The sequence below is a fragment of the Brachyistius frenatus genome, unplaced genomic scaffold (assembly GCF_029030835.1).
Source record: "Brachyistius frenatus isolate BFR_SWC_R1_liver_20210118 unplaced genomic scaffold, ASM2903083v1 Contig_158, whole genome shotgun sequence".
Taxonomy (NCBI): Eukaryota; Metazoa; Chordata; class Actinopteri; family Embiotocidae; genus Brachyistius; species Brachyistius frenatus.
This window is the reverse complement of record NW_027210757.1, coordinates 262,291-282,768: the sequence shown is the minus strand read 5'-3', so window position 1 is coordinate 282,768 and position 20,478 is coordinate 262,291. Positions and strand designations below refer to the sequence as shown.

General features: G+C 43.5%; 1 protein-coding gene across 1 annotated transcript in view; it reads right to left on the bottom strand.

Annotated features, from left to right (window-relative positions):
• afg2a (AFG2 AAA ATPase homolog A) overlaps positions 1-20,478 on the bottom strand; it is a 99,584-nt gene that overhangs the window by 72,021 nt on the left and 7,085 nt on the right. The window contains exons 12-14 of the mRNA XM_069716501.1: positions 11,751-11,908; positions 4,152-4,361; positions 106-159 (exon numbers count right to left, since the gene is read on the bottom strand). Of these exons, the coding sequence (XP_069572602.1) occupies positions 106-159; positions 4,152-4,361; positions 11,751-11,908 (422 nt within the window). The remainder of the gene's footprint in view (positions 1-105; positions 160-4,151; positions 4,362-11,750; positions 11,909-20,478) is intronic.

Genomic DNA, 20,478 nt, shown 5'->3' with positions numbered 1-20,478 from the left:
GGTTAGAATAAAGCGACGTAGAAAAAAAGGTTGATTTGAATAACTTCCCATCGACATAAGAGTCGGTTACAATAAATCAGGTGAGGGAGGTTTCGGTGCACTCACCTCTCTCACGGCTCTTTCAGACTCCCCGACATATTTGCTGAGTAATTCTGGCCCCTGAAAGACAAATTAAAAAAGGTTTAAACTTAAAGTTGTACATTTTAATTGTAAGATTTGTTCTATAATTTGACACTGAATTAAATAAAATTATTAATCAAGCCAAAGTGATGTGTTTTGTTTTCCCTGCACTGAGTACAACTCGTGGATCCCCGTAGAGGATGTCGGCGGTTGAGTTTAAAGATTTCGAACATGAACAAATTTTTCATCATCAACAGGAGGTTGTTTGTTTGTTTGTTTGCAAAACTTCCAGTTCTGTTTGTGTAGCTGTTTAATATGAGACGTAACAATCTTAAAGGAGCATAAAAGCAGCTGCTTCTCCGTCACATTTTTGGGAGACTTAAAAAGGAGAAGGCGGTAAAACAGTGATAGCGTACCCTGACAATATCATGAAGGACAGCAGGGTGTGTGTGTGTGTGTGTGTGTGTGTGTGTGTGTGTGTGTGTGTGTGTGTGTGTGTGTGTGTGTGTGAGTGTGTGTTATCGTTAATGGTGCTATTAGTACACAAAATAAATACAAATCCAATCTTTGGCATATTCCCACAGGTGAAATAGAAAGATTTATAACCAAAACTGAACAATGCAACAGATTAGCCAGATTAACCGTTTCTGCAAGAACCAGGAGATAAATTTTGGCGAGGTTCCTTTTTATTTTTTCTTTATAGCTTTGATGACGGTATCAAATAAGCAGCTTATTTCCCATTTGGTTACAATTTCTTCTCAAATTTTTACTCAGGAAGCTTATTGCTGCTCAGAATAAATGCACCCTAGATTTTTTTTTCAACTCAGGTGTCGGCCTCCAAAAACCCACAGATTCCTTTAAAAACAGTTCCTAGAAAGAAAACTTTAAGAAAGTGAAATCTGGTATTCTCAAAAAGTTTTTAAGTGCATGTTACTAACTTGGTCGACTGCTTTCTGGCTTTTACTAATGCTCCTTCAGGATAACTTTCTGTAGAACACATTTTTAATGTCTATATACATTCATTTTGCCAGATATGTTGGCATAGCAACCAGACTGTTGCAGCAAAGCATAATTTTTTGATGTTGGCAGATAAAAATAAAAATGACCATGAAAGAAGAGATCAAGCCATTTCAGAGTGGAAGAGGGGAACTTGTGGATGCGGGTTGTTTTCATACACAGATTGAGGCAGTTTAGGGTGGACTACTACTTCCACTACAGATCTTAACCCTGATTCCTCCGAACCTCAACCTCCACTACGCTCTCTTCTTTCTAACTTTGGAGTCCTCTTCCTCCCTCATCTCTCGCTCTCTCGGAGCAGATAAACATCCACTTCAGCCCTCAGAAGAACTTCCTCTGCTGCCATCCACCCTTTCAACACCTCCGGGCTGACGGAGGAGATGACACTTAAACTCCCAGCCCCTTTGTCTCCTGCAGTAAGTGTGGAGGTTCGACTCATTAATCCCAGGTTCTTCTCTCTCTCTCTCTCTCTCTCTGTCTGTGGCCAAGCGAGGGCTGGACACGGTGAGTTTAAAAAACCGTTGACACAGTAGAGATACGAGTGTGTGTGTGTGTGTGTGTAGGAGGGGGGAGAAGGAGGGGGTAATGTGCATGTATGGCATCTGCGGATGTGAGTGTGTTTGAGTGGCTGCAGAGGGAGGAAACTGAAATTGACAAGATGATAATAGGGCTTTTTTTTCACATGGAGGAAACAGGCTGAGCCTTAAAGTATCCACATTTAAATCTGGATAACGTATCTATGTCAAAGCAACCGCCGCGCTGGAAAAAAAAACCTGATACTGTTATTGCAGATGGTGGAAGAGCAGCTTTCACCAGGAGGGACAGGATGTTTTTTACCCTTTTTCATGGTGCGGATTCTTTTTGTGATGACTTCAAACCAAGATTATGGTGCAACTGTTTCTTTGTGAGCCTTTGTATTAAAGACTGTGGAGCCTCCAGGAGTTGAGACAGTCAAAACATTTCAGCTACTTATTGGTGCATCTCTGAAATATGACGTGTTGCCGGGACCCATTTGAAAACAAGACGATACCTCGAAACAATAAAATAATTTGATGTTTGACTGATGCCTGCAGTTTAATAGCATAGACATGAGAATTTATCCTGGTTGTGACATATATAAAAAAATATATATATATATATATATATATGTATGTATATATATATATATGTATCCTGACTGAAAAATATTTTTTTTAAATTCCCTGACTCATGGGAACATTTCATTTGTTCATCTATAAAGCTGTAACAAAATTAGAGGAACTTCTTAAAGGTGTCTTAAGTTTAACTTTTTTGGTCAGAGGTCAAAGAAAAAAAAAAAAGGTTTTATTTCTTTCTGATTCACATCAACATTTGTCGCCGTCCACTTCCTGTCGTTGCACGGCAACACTTTTTTCTTCTTTTCTTTCTTTTTTGATATTCATTGATCAACAGTTCAACAAGCTGATCAATCAATCTCCGTCAACCGGGCCCTGACAGGTGTGTGTGTGTGTGTGTGTGTAGGTGTAGGTGGGGGGGGGGGGCAGAGAGGATGCGGTGATGAATGAGAGGAGACAAACACGGGGTCAAAGGTCAGACGAGGAAGCTCTTTGCAGAGGAAGCTGAGCAGCCACACCGCCTTCAGGTCGTCGGGGGAAACATCACCGCCGCCACTTCAACACATCAGATATCTCTGAGACATGAGCACCATTTTAATCTTTTATATACTTTAACCTCTTAAATCCCACTGGTCGAACAGTATTTACAAAACCCGCAGATTGTAATGGAGATCCCAAAGTTTTCAAAAGACATAAAAAATATGCCGGGCTGAATTTTTTGGGGGGAAGTGTGTATAACATGATGCTCAAGACATCCTGGATATTTCCCTTGAATGGAAATGTGAAGCTATAAAAACACGTCTTACGCCCGGCGAAAAAAAAAAAAAAAAAAGACGGCGCCAAGCACAACACAAGTGAGCTGGTTTCCGCCCATACGTGTGCTCGTTGGCCGGGTGGTCTTAAAATGAGGTGCTTTTACACACACACACCCACCCACCCACCCACCCACCCACACACACACACACACACACACACACACACACACACACACACACACACACACACACACACACACACACACACACACACACACACACACACACAGGGACATACACAAGGCAAAAAAATAAATTACAGAGTGAAAGATTATTATTGGGTACATCGATCTGTGTTCGAGCAGATTTGTTTCCTCTGCAGAGAAGCGTTCTTTTCTAATATTTGGAAAACCTGCCTTTGCAATAGCAATCTACCGAAGGGAATGAGAGGTGACACTCTGATTGGTTTAATTCCCGTTTACACCCAAAGCACACCTATGATTAATTTGGGCGCGACGTACCCCCACCCATATATGACCGTGTACTTATATCTTTGAAATAGAGCCCAAAGTCTTGAATATCTAAGCTTGAATGGAGACTTGAAACCCTCTGATACAGTAGAGTACGGTGAATATAATACTGTAAGTCGGGCTGTATTTTTCCAAACAAAAAGCATTTTAAGGGAAAGTAAAGAGTTACAGCAGTTCAAACTTTCTGCCTTTTCAAGATACAAAAATCCTACACAGCACATTTCATCTTAAAACTGCTCTTTATAATGCACATGAGAGAAGTGTGTTTTTTTTTTTATATCAAATTATGTCCTTATTGTTGCTTCTATGGGAAAAGGTAATGCCAATCTACATGAACGATGTTAAGTTACAAAGGTTGAGCTGAAAAGAGACGAGACCGAATCATCAAGTTGTCAAAACTATTGGCTGAGTCACATGCAGTGTTTTTGGCAGGAGACTGAACAGAGAAACTGATATGAAGGAGAACATCTGTAAAACATTATTTGTTCATATTTATGTATCAAAGATTAAAAAAAAAAAAAAATTAATAAAAAAAAACAAGCAGCATTTCCAGTGCAACAAATTTGTTTTGTTTTTTAAAATCTTGTCTGGACAAAGAAAATGAAACACCATTATGACCCATGACAGAAACTCACTTTGATAGCCAGGAAGTTGAGCCCACTCTCATTAGCCAGAGCCTTGGCTATCATGGTCTTGGAGCAGCCCGGGGGCCCGTAGAGCAGGACTCCTTTAGGGGGCTGGATGCCCATGCGGGTGAAGGCCTCGGGGTGCCTGAGAGGCCACTCAACGGCCTGCTTAAGCTTCAGCTTCACCTCCTCCATCCCGCCGACATCCGACCAGCGGACCTGGAAAGAGAGAGCGTGACGTAAAAAACAATAAATAAAGTGGAGGAGAAAGGTTTTTTTTTTTTTTAATTTAGGCATATTTTGGCAGTTCTGTGGCAGGCGGCCCGATGCATATCATAATAGAAGATAAGAGAGAGAATCCCCCCCCCCCCCAAAAAAAAAAAAAACACTTTCACATAAAAATATCTCATGACACTTTATTTAACATAACAGTTTGGCATCCCTATTCGAGAACTAAACCAAAAAAAAAAAAAATCGTCCCACAATTTAACAGCGAGGGAGTTTCAGCATATGAATAAACGTTTGTTACAATCACACCTTTACAAAATGAGTCAGCGCTGGTAATGACCACCAGATGAACGCCTCCCTATTTCACAATATACAGTGTTTTTAAATCTGGTGTCTGGTGAGACAATTTTAACCACAGCGTAAACAGAAAACACAAGTAGCTATAAACAATAATAAAAGACAAGGATAAGTAGCGTACTTGCCGTACTAACGCTCTCTATTTTAACTGCATAAGTGCTTTACACTGTCAAGTATGGAAACATCTCGTGCGCTACAAGTACCAGGATGATGCACTCAAAACAGTTGGAAAAATGAGCGTCAAACAACGGACGCTATCCACGCTCAACGGCCGCCATCTTGGCTACGTAATGAAAAGGCAGGAATCCACCAACGTAAAGAATTTTCACATGAAGGCGTCTGAGGAAGCTGCAGCTGTTGCAAAACACCCCACAAGAAGTGTTTAGGGCACAAAAACATGTTAATCTCTGGTTAAAATAATTATAGGTAATAATAAAAGCCGGCAAACATGTTGCCGGGGGCGACGTGCTGCAGTTTATTTCCGGTCCTTGCACAACGACAGCGTGCAAATTTGAGACAACACCACCCTGTCAAAGCTCAAGTACTGCACAACTGTACCTGGAAATGTAAGTGTACTATATGTTGGTGTACTAAGGGAAGTACTTCATCTGGAACACAACCTACACGTCGGAGTAGAGGAAGAAGTACTAGTTGTAAAAAAAATAGCGATACAAGAAAAAAACTAGCAGAAGAAAAAACAAAGCGAGCCTTATTGTTAACAGAAGCAGGCGCAGACGACCTGGAACCTTTTCATAGGGTCAAATTGTTGAAATTAAACAGCGTCAGCTTCAGTGCCATCAGTCATTCGCACAGTAACATGCAATCAAGTAAACTGCTGGAAGTATTGTGTGCTCGACGCGGACAACAGCGAGTGTCCAAGCCCTAATGAAGGATCACCATTAAACTCAAAGTCCAGTTCATCTGAACCCTCATCAGTCTGCTGCAGCTCAAAAAACACATCGCCAACAATAAATGCAACGGACCAAACACACTCTTGATTGCACGCTGACGTCACCGACGGTTTCATGTAACCCGTACGAGGACCTTTTTTTTTTTTTTTTCTTCTTTCTTCTTTTTTTTTTTAAACTCTCTGACCGCGAAGATTTGTGGTTCTTCCAGACTGATGACAGGAGTCAGGTGGAGGGGAGGAGGAGAGGGGAGAGGGAGAGAGAGGGAGGGGGTGAAATATAAAAAGCATATTTGGACGGAGACGGAGGAACCGAGTTGAATCGGGGGAGACTCTGGACAGAGCGAGCGAGCAACAGAGAGAGTCCGCCAGCAGCTGTCTGTCTGACAGATGGAGGGAGGGAGAGAAGGAGGGAGGGAGGAAGGGAGGGAGGGAGGGACCGGAGGAGATAAAGCAGATAAAGCCTTTTTTTTTTTTTTTTCATCCTTCCTGTCGCTTTTCTTTTACTCTCTTCCTTCGCTCCGTCTCCACTTCTTCCTCCTCTTCCCATCTTTCCCTCTCTTATCTCCTTTTTCATCTACATTCATACCCTCTCTGCCACCTCCTCCTCCTCCTCCTCTTGTGGGTTATCTCACTTATCCCTATCTACTGTTTTTCCTGTCCTCTTGGCTTTTCTCTCATTACACTCGCGTGCACAAGAAAGGAAAGAAAAATCCGGTTTTGCAGGAGGTCATACACGCCGTGTTTATCTGCACTGTAGCAGTCTGGACTCTAAAAAAAAGAAATCTGTAGCCGGTCAGTAATCAGATTTCTCCCCTGACCTTGAAGTTATTTAGTTAGTTTTTGGAAGCTTGTCTTTCTTATTTTCAGTGTATAAGTTATATATACGATTTTTTTTGTTCTTTTCTGCATATGTGATTTATAGGCACATTTACGCTGAGAGGACATTTTCTGATTGGATGGCTTAATCCATAAAGTGCTGATGAGTCTGAACTTGTCGTTGTCATGTGATCAAAACATTTATTTGTTACCTGGCAACATGTATATGAGTGGATAATCTATCTGGGTGATCCATGTTTCTCTGAGCACCTGATTGATACCTGTTTAGTAAATCAGTTTTTTAATTTTTTTTTATAGATTAATTCTTTATTGTCATATATATATATATATATAGTCTTCTTAGCAGCTTAAAAATAAAAAGAGGATTAAAACTAGATAATATATATATATAATATAATAAAATATGCATTTCTCTGTACAAAAAACTAGAAACATTAAAAGCATTATTGCACAGATGTAGTGACGAATCAGACAATTTTTCAATCAAGTGAATGACTTGCTAACAATATTGATTATCAATAACTAGAAAGAAAAGTCGAGCAACAATGTCACATATTTGGTTCCTGTTCTAAATGTGAGAATTTCCCATATTTATATACTTTTGATTTTGGATTGTTGGTTCGACAGACGAGCAGTTTACAGGTATTATCTTTTGGCCCTGAGGATGTCCATTTATCTTTTCATAAAAAAATGTAATCAACTGATTAATTAACAACTAATGAGGTGCAGCGCCAATCAAGACTTTTACTTTCCAGAAGCGTCGACGTGTTCCTTCCTGACTACTCTTCATCTTTTTGGTTCTCTACAGTCGTCTTCTTTCCTTCCTCTCGTTATCACTGCATCTCTCGCTCTTTAATGCTGCTGCTTATAGCTCTTCACTCCCTTCCCCTCACTTTGACTTCCTCCTCACATGCTCAACCCCCCACCCCCCACCACCACCACCCTCCTCGCCTCCCCTCCGCCTGCTCTCCATCCAGAGGTAACGCATCCCAGGCCACCGGCGCCGTCTCCGGGGAACGAAGCACCTAATGGAAACCTGGCGTCTGGCCACATACTGTAAATACCGAACAATTTATGGACAGCGCCGAGCGAGACAGAGAGAGAGAGAGAGAGAGAGAGAGAGAGAGAGAGAGAGAGAGAGAGAGAGAGAGAGAGAGAGAACGGACGAATGGAGGAGAGGGAGGAGAGAGAGCTGCAGAGATCAGGAGATAGGCCGGAAGCAGGCGAGCGAACCGAAGCGCTCATTTGAAGACCCGAGAGGAGCAATGAAACGAAATCAAAAAGAGCGGCGCCAGATAAAAGCAAGCGTAAAAAAAACTAAAAAAAAAACTGGCTTATAGATGGAGAAATGGAGGATACACAGGTGAGCAGGATGGAGACGAGTTAAGAGAGATGGACGAAGACGAAAGAAAAAGGAAACAAGATGGGCACTCGAAAAGGGGTTTTTGTGACGTATAAGAGCGAGAAACTTCAGTGTAAACTGTAGAAAATAATGATATTAGTTTTGCTGAATGATGCTTTTTCAGTGTTGGTGCAGTCACTGTAACACGGTATCATTACTTTGTGATGTACTGACAGGTTAAGGGAAAAAAATGATGTTGTGCGTGGGACGTTAGATAAGATTTCAATCTGGATTGTAAATCAGTGGAATATTAGTTACGAGGAAAAAGATCCAAAAGGGAGGCGTTGCGGTACGAACATTTGCGACGGCTCTGCTCAGTTGAAATCATTATTTATGGGAGCAGCAGCAGGTCACCGGTAGAAGATTTAATGTTTTCTAGAAAGCAGCAGGAAGTTCGAGCCCTTATTTCATCAAAGCCCGACAAGATTACACCGATTCTTACACAACTACCCAAACGTTGAGATTAGCGAGTTCGTGACCTCGGAAATGTCGGCCGACGAGACGTTCGCGGCTCGAGCGACAAGTTTGATCGGCTTGAACAATTTTCCGTCTAAAGCTGCCGATGAACTGCCGCCGAGGTCAAAAGCCCCGGGATGAGGATGCGAGATGATCTTGTGGGATTGTTTTGTGGGAGGCTGCGTGGATATTATTTCACTTTCAATTTGTTCTACAAAGGTCGCTGCTCAGATGTTCATCATCAAGTTTCCTTGAACGCACAAAAAAAAAAAATTAAAGAACCAACTTACAATTACGGCCGAGCGGTTGTACATGCCTTCGCTCACCGCTCAAGTTGCAGCTTACGTGTATATCTGTCCAAACCCATATAGATATTGAACTCGCAGTGACCTTGACTCATGACCTTGACTTATGACCTTCAAAATTTGAAAGCGTCCATGAGCTGAGCCAAAGTAAACATTTGGGACAAATTTGAAGAAATTCCTGAAAGATTGCGTTCATAGTCGTGGGTTAAATGTGAGGTGACAGTGACCTTGACCTTTGACCTTGAAACATCTAAATCTTATCGGGTCTTCGTTGGTACCAAGTGAATTTTCCCTTGCCAAATTTTAACCAAAATCCCTTCACGGCGGTCTTGATATAAGGCGTTCACACAAACGGGACGGACAGATGAGAGGGTGGGGGGCAAACGTGAGGTCACGGTGACTTTGAACTTTGACCTTTGACCACCCAACTATCATCAGTTGGTTCTTAGGACATACTGTATATTGTATAAAGGATTGAGTGACACGCCAGGTCTGCAGTTTGACTGCTTGCCTTGAAAAAAAAAAAAAGTTAAACCCCGCCCACCGGGGCACAGAGCACGAATGAAACTACTCCTCACGGGCGACCTACGACCTGAACCCTTCGAACGCCTCCAGCCTCCGAGGTTTACACCAGCGAGCGTCCTCAGACGTGCCGATCACCGGAGCGCAAATCAATCACTCGACTCTTCCCGCCGAGGAAGCAGATGTGCAGCAAAAACGCTGTAAACTCTCCTCTTCCTCCTCTTTTTTGTTTTTCTTGTTTCATTTTTTTTTGGACGGGGGGAAGGGAATAAACGTCGCATTAATTGTTAGCTGCCTTTTCTTTTTCTGTCACAAATGAAGCGTCTGTGGAATTCGATGTTTTGACTCACACCTCGCTGTCGTGTTTTTTTTTTTTTTTTCCGCCCTCCTTTCTTCCTTCCCTCCCCTTCCTTTTTTTTTTTTTTCGTACGAGACCCAGTTATTATCTTTTACTGTTGTTTTCTGAACTTTACAAGGGGCCTCCTCAGGCTCTGGCCCTTTGATGGGGCGAGCGAGGAGGGAGCGGAGGAGGTGTGGGGGGGCGGACTTCTCAGACACACAAAAAAGGAGGAATAAATGGGCTTGTTATACAGCTGCCAAATAAAAATATTGAAGCCAGGCTGCACGGTGAAAGATGATTATTGAAAACAAAAACAATAACAGGGTCAACGAGGAAGAACTTCGCGTTGCAAAACAAACCAAAAAAACCGGAACTTTCCGTTTATTTTCGTGTAAATATAACGTAAACTGAGAGGTGTGATGTGTAAAATTCAAAAGGTCTCCAGATACGCGATGGGAGCAGGTTTCAGAGGAACTCGAGGCATGTCTTCATCCGGCACCACTGGAAGTTTCTTATATAAAATGGATTAGAAACAAATGTTTGCACTCATGTGGATATAATCAAGTCCGGGGCTCTGCGGCCGGCCTTTCAGCTGAGCTGTGCAAGGGGGGGGGGGGGGGTGAAAAAAAAAAAAAATAATCCAAACTCACTCCGCTCTTATTTCCAGGAACCGGCCGCAAGGACTGAATGTCTCCGGGTGAGCTCGGTGCCGAGTGTTGCAGAGAGAGAGAGAGAGAGAGAAAAAGGAGGGAGGCGGGTGGAGGTGAAGGGATGGGAAGGACGTTTCTTCTTCTTCTTCTTCTTCTTTTTTTTTTTTTTTTTTCTTTTTGGTTGCTGGCAGGAACCGTCAGCGACCCGATCTGCTTTCAATTACCGGTGGAGGATGATGTTAGCCCTCTTCCTGTCCATTATGTCTTGCACATGCAAACTCCAAAACATCCTGGAGTCTCACCACTGTCCTCTCATCTCTCCCTCCCTCCCTCCCTCCCTCCCCCTCCTCTGATCCCCTCTTTTCTCCACTCCGTCCGCAAAAGAACAAGTAATTTATCTCCATTGCAGCGGATGGTAAAATGGCCACGGGGTCATTTCCACTCTCCCTCGGCCCTGACCCCGTCTTTTTTTTTTTTTTTTTTTGTTAAGTGCTGGTGATTCTGTGGTCAGCGGATGAGCTTTTAGCGTTTTCTTGTTTAGGTTGTAAATTTTTCTCTGTGCTACTAAATGAAAGCGGCGACGGCGTGATGATGTAAACCGGCCTTGCTTCCTGTCGGGCCCATCGCAAAGGCCGAGTGCAAACCGAGAACGCGACCGATGCAGGCGACAAACAAGAGGACGCAGATCGTGTCGTTAAGAGAGACGCCATAAACCGGGGCGGCCGTTACGAGGGGGAGGAGCCTCTTCATGGAGCACTCTGATCCAGTTGAAAATGAATCAAATGATCCTTATTTTTTTTTCTCTTAGGCAGCTTCTGATTGTTTAGTCTGACTTACTTGTGCCTTTTTCTTTTGCTCTCTGATCACTGGGCGGAACTGCAGCCGGGCCTTCATTCACATTTACAGTCCGTTTCCACTGCAGGAATATTTCCAAATGACGAGGAACCGTTTCAGGAACTGAGGAACCTTAGCGAGGCTTTGGGGACTAAATCCAGTTGCTCTGCTGCAGTTGTGAGGACTTTCTTGAAGAAAACTAAACCCCCCCTCCCCCTCTCTCACCCAGCGAGAGAGAGAAAGCCCTCATAAAGAGGTTTATTGTGAACCATTTGCAGGAACGTGTTGCGCCTCGGGTTCTCAGTATTGTGCGCCTCCGGTTGAAACTTTCCGCTGCTGTTTTAAAAGGCTTCATTATTAGCTGCAGTTTACCGGACTCGCTTTGGTTTAAAAGACGGCGGTTGTCTGTGCTCCTGTGTGTGTCACAACAGTTCCTGTTGTAATGAGGGAAAGTACCCGGGAGCTAAAAAAAATAAATAAAACAGTCCCACAAAACAGAGTTATAGGAACGTAAAAGGTTCTAAGTTCCTCTTGCTCCGAAAACACCTAATTTACCTGCTCTGATGGTTTTAACATCCCGGAGGCCCCAGAACTACCGAGTCTGCAAACTGCTGTGAGAACTTGTGTAAAGCTTCATTTATGCAATCAGAAAGCTCCATTATTACAAATATAATTAGTATGAGGGAACATTTCTCGAAATGTTTATGTCAGAGGCTTTCCATCTCGTCTAAAAACAAAAAAATAAAGAGAAAGAGAGGCTGGTGTACCTTGGGGACGTCTATAGCGACCTCCCTCATGGCGCTGGGCTTCACGACCGACGTGGCCCACCGGAGGTCCTGCAGAGTGACCGTCACCGTCCCCATCAGCTGCTGGTCTGACGCTGCTGGATGGGAAGCTCCCAGCGCTCGCTTCAGTGCCCGCAAACCTGCGTAGACAGGAATTACAACTGTTAGATCTCTCAGTGGCTCAGAAGTCAAACTAAATATTGTTTATTTTTCCAAAAGTTCTGCCCGAGGACATTCAGGCTCTTATAATCACAGAAAAGGTGAATCGTTTAGAAAATAAAAGACTGTGTCCTGACTCATATAAAGGGATCTGAAACTGATGCCTGAAGAAGAAGCGATTCCAGTGTCGTTGTGGCTCCGGGGTTTTTTAAATTTTTTAATTCCAAACCCTACACGCACCCTTTCCAACCTTTTCCTCAAAACATTCAGGCTCGTACACGCTGCGATGATACACACCTCGCCAATGCAAATCTCAAAATGAACACTAATTCCTCCCTTTTGGGGAAAATAATTGGGCCCGCATTATCGGGGAGAATAAGAGCGTGTTAGGCCGAAGGGAAGGGAAGTGTAATTGGAGCGCTTTAAGGTTTTGAATACCTTCAGTCTGCATGTGAAGAAAAAGACGACGGGAAAACAAACAGCGATGTGTCAGTATCGAGACGGAGCCTTTTGTTTCCCCTCGCCAAAAGAGGTCGATGCAGATTGATGGGAAAGAGAAAAAAGGTCTTGGCAACAGGCGGCTCTGCAAAAAAAAAAATGCTGAGGTGACGATTGACTACATGCAACACATATTTCTACTGAAAAGAAACGATTTCATTCAGTGACCAGGGAACACGTTCGCTCGCCCGTTTGCTCTGTCGTCTGTTGTTCAAGACGCCGAGCAGCTGTGGTGAAATGTCTTGTTTGGAGGAAGCGAAGCAAAAAAAAAAAAAGGGAACTTCCTTTTTCACTTTTCCCAGTCTTTCCACCATCGGTAAGGAAGCGATGCGGCCGTCCAACAACCGCAGTTGTTATCTGTGTCACGGTGGGGAAATGAAGATTTAGGATCTCGTTCTGAAGCACGTTCGACCGGAAAAAAAGAGTTTCCAGAAATCCTAGCGAACGCTCGACGCCGCAGGTAACTACAAGCGAAATAAAATATGTATGTTTATATTTTGGGGCAATTTGCTCTCAAAGTATACAACTTTTTGTTTAGTCCATTCTCCGTTTCCATGTCATCAGTCACGTCAGTAGACTCTTATTTAATGTACACAATGTCTACCATTTCAGCAAGCAGGCCGACCCTTAGCAACGACCCTAGCAACAGAGACGATTTCCAGTCCGTTCCATTGCTTTTTATTAAACTGAATAAATACCGCACGTAGCTGCTCAGTCCGGTTGTAACTAAGATATCTGATGAAATAAAAAATAAAAAATCCATGCACACATTTTTTTTTTTTTTAGGATAGCGCCGTAACCCAACTCACCGCGGTCAGGTGAGCCGTCGTGTGTTAAAAACCAAACCGGTTCAAGCTGGCCGCTGCTTGGATTTTTAAGTGCACGACTAACCGTGGCGTTACGGTACGGGTGCTCGGAGGGACAAAAAAAAGGTCAGAAAGTCCGTCTTTCGCCAAACGAGTCACATTTAACAGGCCTATAACAAGTACAAACATTATATTGCGTATTATATGAAATTCAATTCCAATGACATATTTGCAATGGAGATGGCGGAGTGATATTCACTAGTGATGAGCAGGGTGTGATGTCATGCCGATCTGAGCAAATGTACAGCCGACCAATCAGATCGCTGGGTCGCAACTACTTGTTGTATAAACATCGGTTGAGTCTGCAGCAAATCACATTTCACGATTCTCTTCGGAACCATAAAAAGGTCTTGCAGGCAAGTCTGGTTGCAATATCGCATGCACTCAATACTAAAAAAATAAATACAAATAAAATAAGTCAGAAGAATGCGCGAGAGAGGCGAAAAGTCAAACTTTGACACCGTAGAAAAAGGCCATGTGCGGATCAGCTTGCATCCAGCTACAGGTGGGAGGACAGGTCTTCTACTTAATTACACGCTAAATGTGTGCAATGATTAGTAGTTACAGAAACCAGCCCACAACCACGTTTCCAAACCCCAGAGTTGGGCAACAGTACATTAGACACACAAGCGTTCTCGATCCACATGTGCATACATCACACAAACACACACACACACACAAGCTCTTGGCTTCCTCTTCTGAGCTAAAGGGGGGAGAGAGAGGGAGGGGGAGAGGGTGGAGGGGAGGGGGTTTCTGGGTAGGAGATGGAGTGGCGAGGGGCTGCAGGGGGAACGGACGTGGTCCAGGGCTGGAGGCCAGAGAGCAGACGAGAGGGGATTTACGATCAGACAAGACTGCATCCTGTTTATATTTTCCAGGACCCGTTTGACTCGGCGAGGGAGGGACGGACGGACGGACGAACGGACGGGGAGAGAGACGGAGAAACACAATTAATACGAGCAGGTTCGTCTTCCGCGGGCGCGCCAAGCTGAGGTCAACGCGTTCCCCCGGCTCCACGGTGGATGATGTCTTTCTCTTTTTCGCTCTCCATCCACACGCCCACCCTTCCCCTTCTCACTTCTCACTCCCAAGAGGCCACAAAACATCCCAAATCGTTCCACCTGGTCCGCCGCTTCAGCTCCTCGTCTGCGTTAACGCTTCGGCCCGGCGCTGCTCAGACTGTACAAAAAAAAACAAAAAAAACATCTGGTCCGACTGGAACAGGACGAGAGGCAAAGGCAGGATAAGGATGTGGAAGGAAGCTCGGGGGTGAGGAGGGAGATGGGGAGCAGCCGCCACAAACACCACATGCGCTAACCCCCCGAACCACCGGCTGGCCTTCTACCCTGTGAAGGTGGAGGGCCTCGGCCTCCGTCGGTGCCGGAGAGGGTGATGGATGAGCCGAGAAAAAAAACGCCGTGTTTAGATCTCGTTTGACGACATAAAAGAGGCTTTCTGGGGGCTAATGTTCAATGTACAAATGTTCCAGGTGCAAGAAAAGGGAGCCAATAAACTGTACAGTTATACAAATGCAAAAAATGACTGTCTCACATGCTTCAGATGTATTTTGTCTCGTAGTTTCAAAATTTTGCACAAATCTTCTCAAAAAAACGTCTCTGACCGGTTGCAAGTCAAAAAGAACAACTCAAGATGCCCTTTTTTTGCAAAGGTTGGGATATTATGCTTTCTTAGCTGTTTTTACATTTTTTTCCCCCCCCAGATTTCAATCCTCAACCCCAACACCTGAGATCAGAGGCAAACGTAAGCAAAGCCTGACAGCTGGTTGAAAGGTTCCAGCCAATCGTACAAGCCCTGAAAGAATGAAGAAAGAAAAAAAAGAAAAAACACAGCTGACGAATGTTTAATAAATGTTTCGCCGAGAATCATCGGAAACTGTCCGCAGCACTTTTTGCCAGCGGTAATGAAAAACCTTCGCGGAGAAGCGGCCTTTGATCCGAAAGGGGGAAACGGGGTTCACGAGTCCGGCCCTGGATGCCCTCGGAGGGCGGCGGAAACTCGATTCAACGATGCAACTTCGACATTTTGCTTCAGGGAATCTCTCTCGCTCTTTTTCCTAACTGCTCTTGGCTGACTCCGAGCACACATTTGGTTTAGTTATGAAAACATCCGATGGGAAGGGAGGAGAAAAAAAAAAAAAAAAAAAAGAAAAAAGAAACGAAGCAACACAACACAATTTAATCTGAACCTTATGTGGGCTCATTTCTCCATTTTTTTTTTTTTTTTTTTTTTTTTTTTTTTTTTTGCACTGCTGCTTTCCAGAATGCTTCGAGTTCACCAGAGATCTAGTGGGAATCGAAAGGCCTCCGAAATGTACAAGAATGCACATTTGCAAAACATCACACCACGGCCCAAACTAGGTATGAAAGAGAAGGAAGAACGAAGTCGTGGGTCGGCCAGTGAAAAACAGAGGCGAACGATTATTTGTGGTTCTCTTTTCTTTCTTTTTTATTTCAACAGGCATGGTCTTAATTACGACCATCCAAAACAGAACCATCTCTTAAATCAAGGCCTTCTCTTCAGGGGTCACCTCCGCTGACACTAACATACCCACAACCGGCCCAAGAATAAACCTCTGAAATCAAAACATTCAACTCAAGAGGTTCTCAAACACAGCTTCTCTTATTCTTAAGAGGTTCTGATGGAGCCAACTTTAAGATTCATTGAGCAACACATGAGAAAGCAAAACACATTTATTTTGTCACTTATGTATTGAACTTACTAAATAATGATAAAATTACTTATGAACTCAAAGTGTTGTCTTATTCTAACCTTACAAGTGGTTTTATGCGAGTTACGTTCTATACGTAAGTTACTTAACGTACGTTATGTAAGTAACCTGATTGCGTTACTTAAAAGAAATCCACGTTAACTTTTGCTTTCTCACAAACACGCGTCGTCCGGGTAAATAAAATAAAAGTTCAGCGTTTGCTCCATCCAACCACCGCTGCCTTCCTCCCTCCATGGACTTCATCACTCTTCGCACTTCATCACACCGACACAGTGCCCTCTGGTGGACAGACGGGTGCACTACACGCTTTGGTGTGCTAACCAAACGTTCGGGAACAACAGATTCATTACAAGGTTGTCATAAAATAAATCCCTACAGCACAAAATCATCATTAATACTTGGGTATGACCGAACGGGTCCTAACGTACACGAGCGCAGCTTTTTCAAGAAGCGCATTTCATTCACGCAACTACAAGTCAACTCAGTTTTTTTCCCCACCCTCACTGGAAGTTGATGAGTTCGGTGTGTGGAGGTTAAAAGTTGCAGCAGAAGACTTCAAAAGGGGGAGAAAAAAAAAACATCAGAGAGCCCGGAGAGGAGTTTCAGAAAGAAGTCGACATCTCGACACGGAACAATCACGACTGTGTGTCGCGCCGTGTCAGCGACGCTCGCCTGGACCGGATTGTGAAAATACTTCGGTCGTTACGGCATCTCAAAGCCGCAGGAACGTTTTCATTACTCGCCGGTGCTTCCGCAACACTCGCTGCACCTGTATTTACAAAAACCCAACATCTGTTCGCCCCGCACCAATAATATGCACACACACACACACACACACACACACACACACACACACACACACACACACACACACACACACACACACACACACACACACACACACAGCTGTCACTGACTAAAAGGTAAGCTCCGGGGTCAAGGAGTCCGAGCGGCACATTTCCGGATTTTATAAACAAGAGGCCTCAAATAAACTTCACATGCTGATCCGACCGATATTTATGGGACCCGTCCTCAAATTTAAATGTCTTTAAAAGGACAGACGAGTCGGGAAAAGCTCTTTATAAGGCAAAGAGCTGCCGCTGTAAACACCAGCCCAGCATTTTTTTAGCACTGTTTGACCCATTCAGTCTTCCGCAGCAGAATTTATGTCAAACACACAAAACTCGAAGCTCTTTGTTTTTCGCCGTGCATTTTTTTTTTTTTTTTTTTCCCCAACACATCGGAGGAACCCTCTCGTCCTCACGTCCCGTCGCTCCTCAACGGCGCGGGTTAAGAACGCTTAAGAAGTGCTGAATATTTAGGTTAAAGAGGATTTTTTTTTTAAATTATTATTATTAAGAAGCCAAATCACTTTTCACAATCGCCCGAGTTAATCATCTGGGCCGGTTTCAGAGTCGGAGAAGTAGACGCGAAATATCGAGCTGCGATCTTTGCCGCCAAATAACCTGGCTGACCGAAAAGCTTTTTTTTTGGTGTTTATTATTCCAAGTAATCAATTTTACTGGCCCTTTTTTTTGGTTTTTTTTGTTCCAGTGGGCTTCCCCTGTTTAGAGAGGCTTGTAAACAGTGTGTCCGGATGCGGCACAAACCAAACAAGCACGCACAGGCGTACACACACACACACACACACACACACACACACACACACACACACACACACACACACACACACACACACACACACACACACACACACACACAATTTGCACTGTTTACACTGTGGAAGTGAGTCATCTGCGAGCACCGGGATCAGTTGAACGGCAAACAGGACGACTGAGAGACGCCCAGAGTCTTGTGAGGCTCCGCGAAACCGCATGACAGCTTCCAATACCGCACAGAACACCTAAAGGGATTCATTGTGAAGAAAAAAAAAAAAAGAAGCTGTTTCATATAATCTCCGCCGAGCCGGGAACGGGCTTAATGTGACGTTTGGAGGGGCGGGGGGGAAATCAGATACGTCAGAATTTGTGGTTACGTCGGAGGAAGTCTTTGTCTGGGATCTTGTGAAAAAAAATGTCAAAAATAAAAGATAAATACAACACCCTAGTTTGGTGATGTGTCTTTAAGGTTTGAGGGAACACGTCGCCTTACGTGCCCCTTTTTCTCCTATTTTTTTTTAACTTCTATATCAAAAATAAACCGTTTAATAAATATCGGACTCGATCTGATTGGAAAACCCAGACGACACTACGCCCCGCCCACAGGCCTGTCAATCAAACACAGACACACACCCAAAACACGGCTTTTTAAGGCCCTATTTCTAATTACACACCGGAGGTTTTTTGGGTTTTTTTTTTTTAGATGGACCGCAAGGAAAATAATAAGGAGTGACTTTAGCGAACAACATCAAAAGATAAAAAAAAAAAAAAATCTATTGACTTTTTTTTTCACGAGAGAAGTTGAATTTTTTCAGACCTGGAAGCTACGTCCACTGGAAATCTTCTTGAATGTTCACTGTAAAGACTTTGGTGAAATGCCGATTGGTAAAATTATAGGATCCAAGGTCTTTTATTCTCACATCCTCAATTCTCATTTATTCAACATACAACATTTAACAAATATCGAGCATAATAAGGTTTGTTTTGTATTTAACTTACAGCATATCAAACGTCTTTGTGTATAATTTCAACCACGTCCAACTGAAGCGCGGAGTCGCAGTTCTGCAGCGAACAAGCAATGAAACGTGGGATTTCTGTGATGTCTCTGCAACCGGTCCGACGAGGACGAGGGGCAACACGGGATGCAACAGAAACACGGTCAGAAATATACATTATGTCGTCTGCAGACGCAGAAAAAGGAGTTTGATGGAATGAAAGCGTCCACGACTGAAAAAGAGGCTGCAGCGGTTTAAACTTTGAGGGAGCCGTTTGTCGACTGAAGTTTGCAAAAACATTTCAGTGACTTTTAGAGAAGTAAAAAGAATCCTCGCATATAAATCTGGTCCAGATCTGAACAGGTCATTAAAGCAGCAGACCGGTTTGACAAACATTCACCTCTAACTTCCTCAGCAGTACGACACTCGACCACTAGATGTCCTCATTGAGGGCAACTACAGTTCAGCATCGGGGGTTTGTATTTATCCTGCAGCAGAGAAGTGAAGCAATGTTGATGTAATTATGTATTTTAATGAAGCGTTGTTGTTTGTTTTATACTTATACTGTAATTCAGATTGAACATAACTTTGTCTTTGTTCCAGTGCAACACAAATTTCTGCAACTTTATCACGCCGCCAAAAAAAAAAAAAAAAAAAGTTCTAATTTGATGGTTATTTAGAGCAGTGGTTTCCAAGCTAGGGGTTGAGGACCTGCACGGGGGTCGCAAGATAACTGACAAAATTGTTAGGACATTTTTTGTTTGTTTTTCCACAAATCTGATGAAAAAAAAGATGATTTTAGTAAACAGAAGACTTGTTTCAGATTGATCATACTCGGGTACGGTACAGATTAAATCTATCTAACGTGGAGGTTCCCTTAATATCTGCCAAAGAGCACCGGAAATGTTTCTATGGCTTCAGCTGGACTCACGTTGGTTTGCTCTTTCTTTTGTCACCAATTCATGTCTTAAGCGAGAACACTTAGCTGGACAGTGACCTCTGACCTTAACTCAGATTTTTTTTTAGTTTTTTAACTCAGATTATCTGGAATTTATAGTTTTGTATTTTACAACTGAAGAACAGGGTGTACTTCTACAGTCTGACCAAAGCGATGCTGCCTTCTTAATACTTCGATCGCGTTCCTGTTTGTTTTGCTCGCCAGGTTTAAAAAAAAATAAATAAAAAAAACCTTCCTTTCATTAAAAGGATCAACCTGGACTCGCTCGGTCGGTGCTCTCGACGCAAATATTTTCTTAATAATCCGAGCGCTCGGCGGAGGTTTAAAGAGGGATTTGGTGGTGACCTGGATGAACTTTAACGGTTGTGGTGTGACCTCTGGCCGATATCCGTGATCAGTTCAAAGAAGTTGTTTCTGGGGTTCCCGACTGGACAAAAAAAAAAAAAAAAAATCCCCGAATGACATCAAGATTTCCATCCATTCTTCTCTACAGACGCACACTTCGTCACTCGGCCTTCTCATCCTTCCCTACGACTCTCCTCGGATATGAACAATTCATTCGACTCATCTTATTCTCTGATCTATAAAGGAGGCTGGTATTGTGTTAAAAAGGCAGGATGTGAAACCCACACCACAACTACGTGTGTGTGTGTATCGAAGACAGACGAGTGTGGATGCGTGCAAAGCTTTTTCTGCAGCTGTGCGATGAGAGGATCTTTTTGCGTGACCCGAGCGCGCCGCGGTCGTCAACGATATGTCCCCCTTCGTTCTTTTATTTGTCAGGAAGCGGCCGCGTCGGTTCGTTCGTTTCCCCGGCAGCCTCATTGTTACCTGAGCGGCAGAAGGAAACAACTGCAGTTCCTACT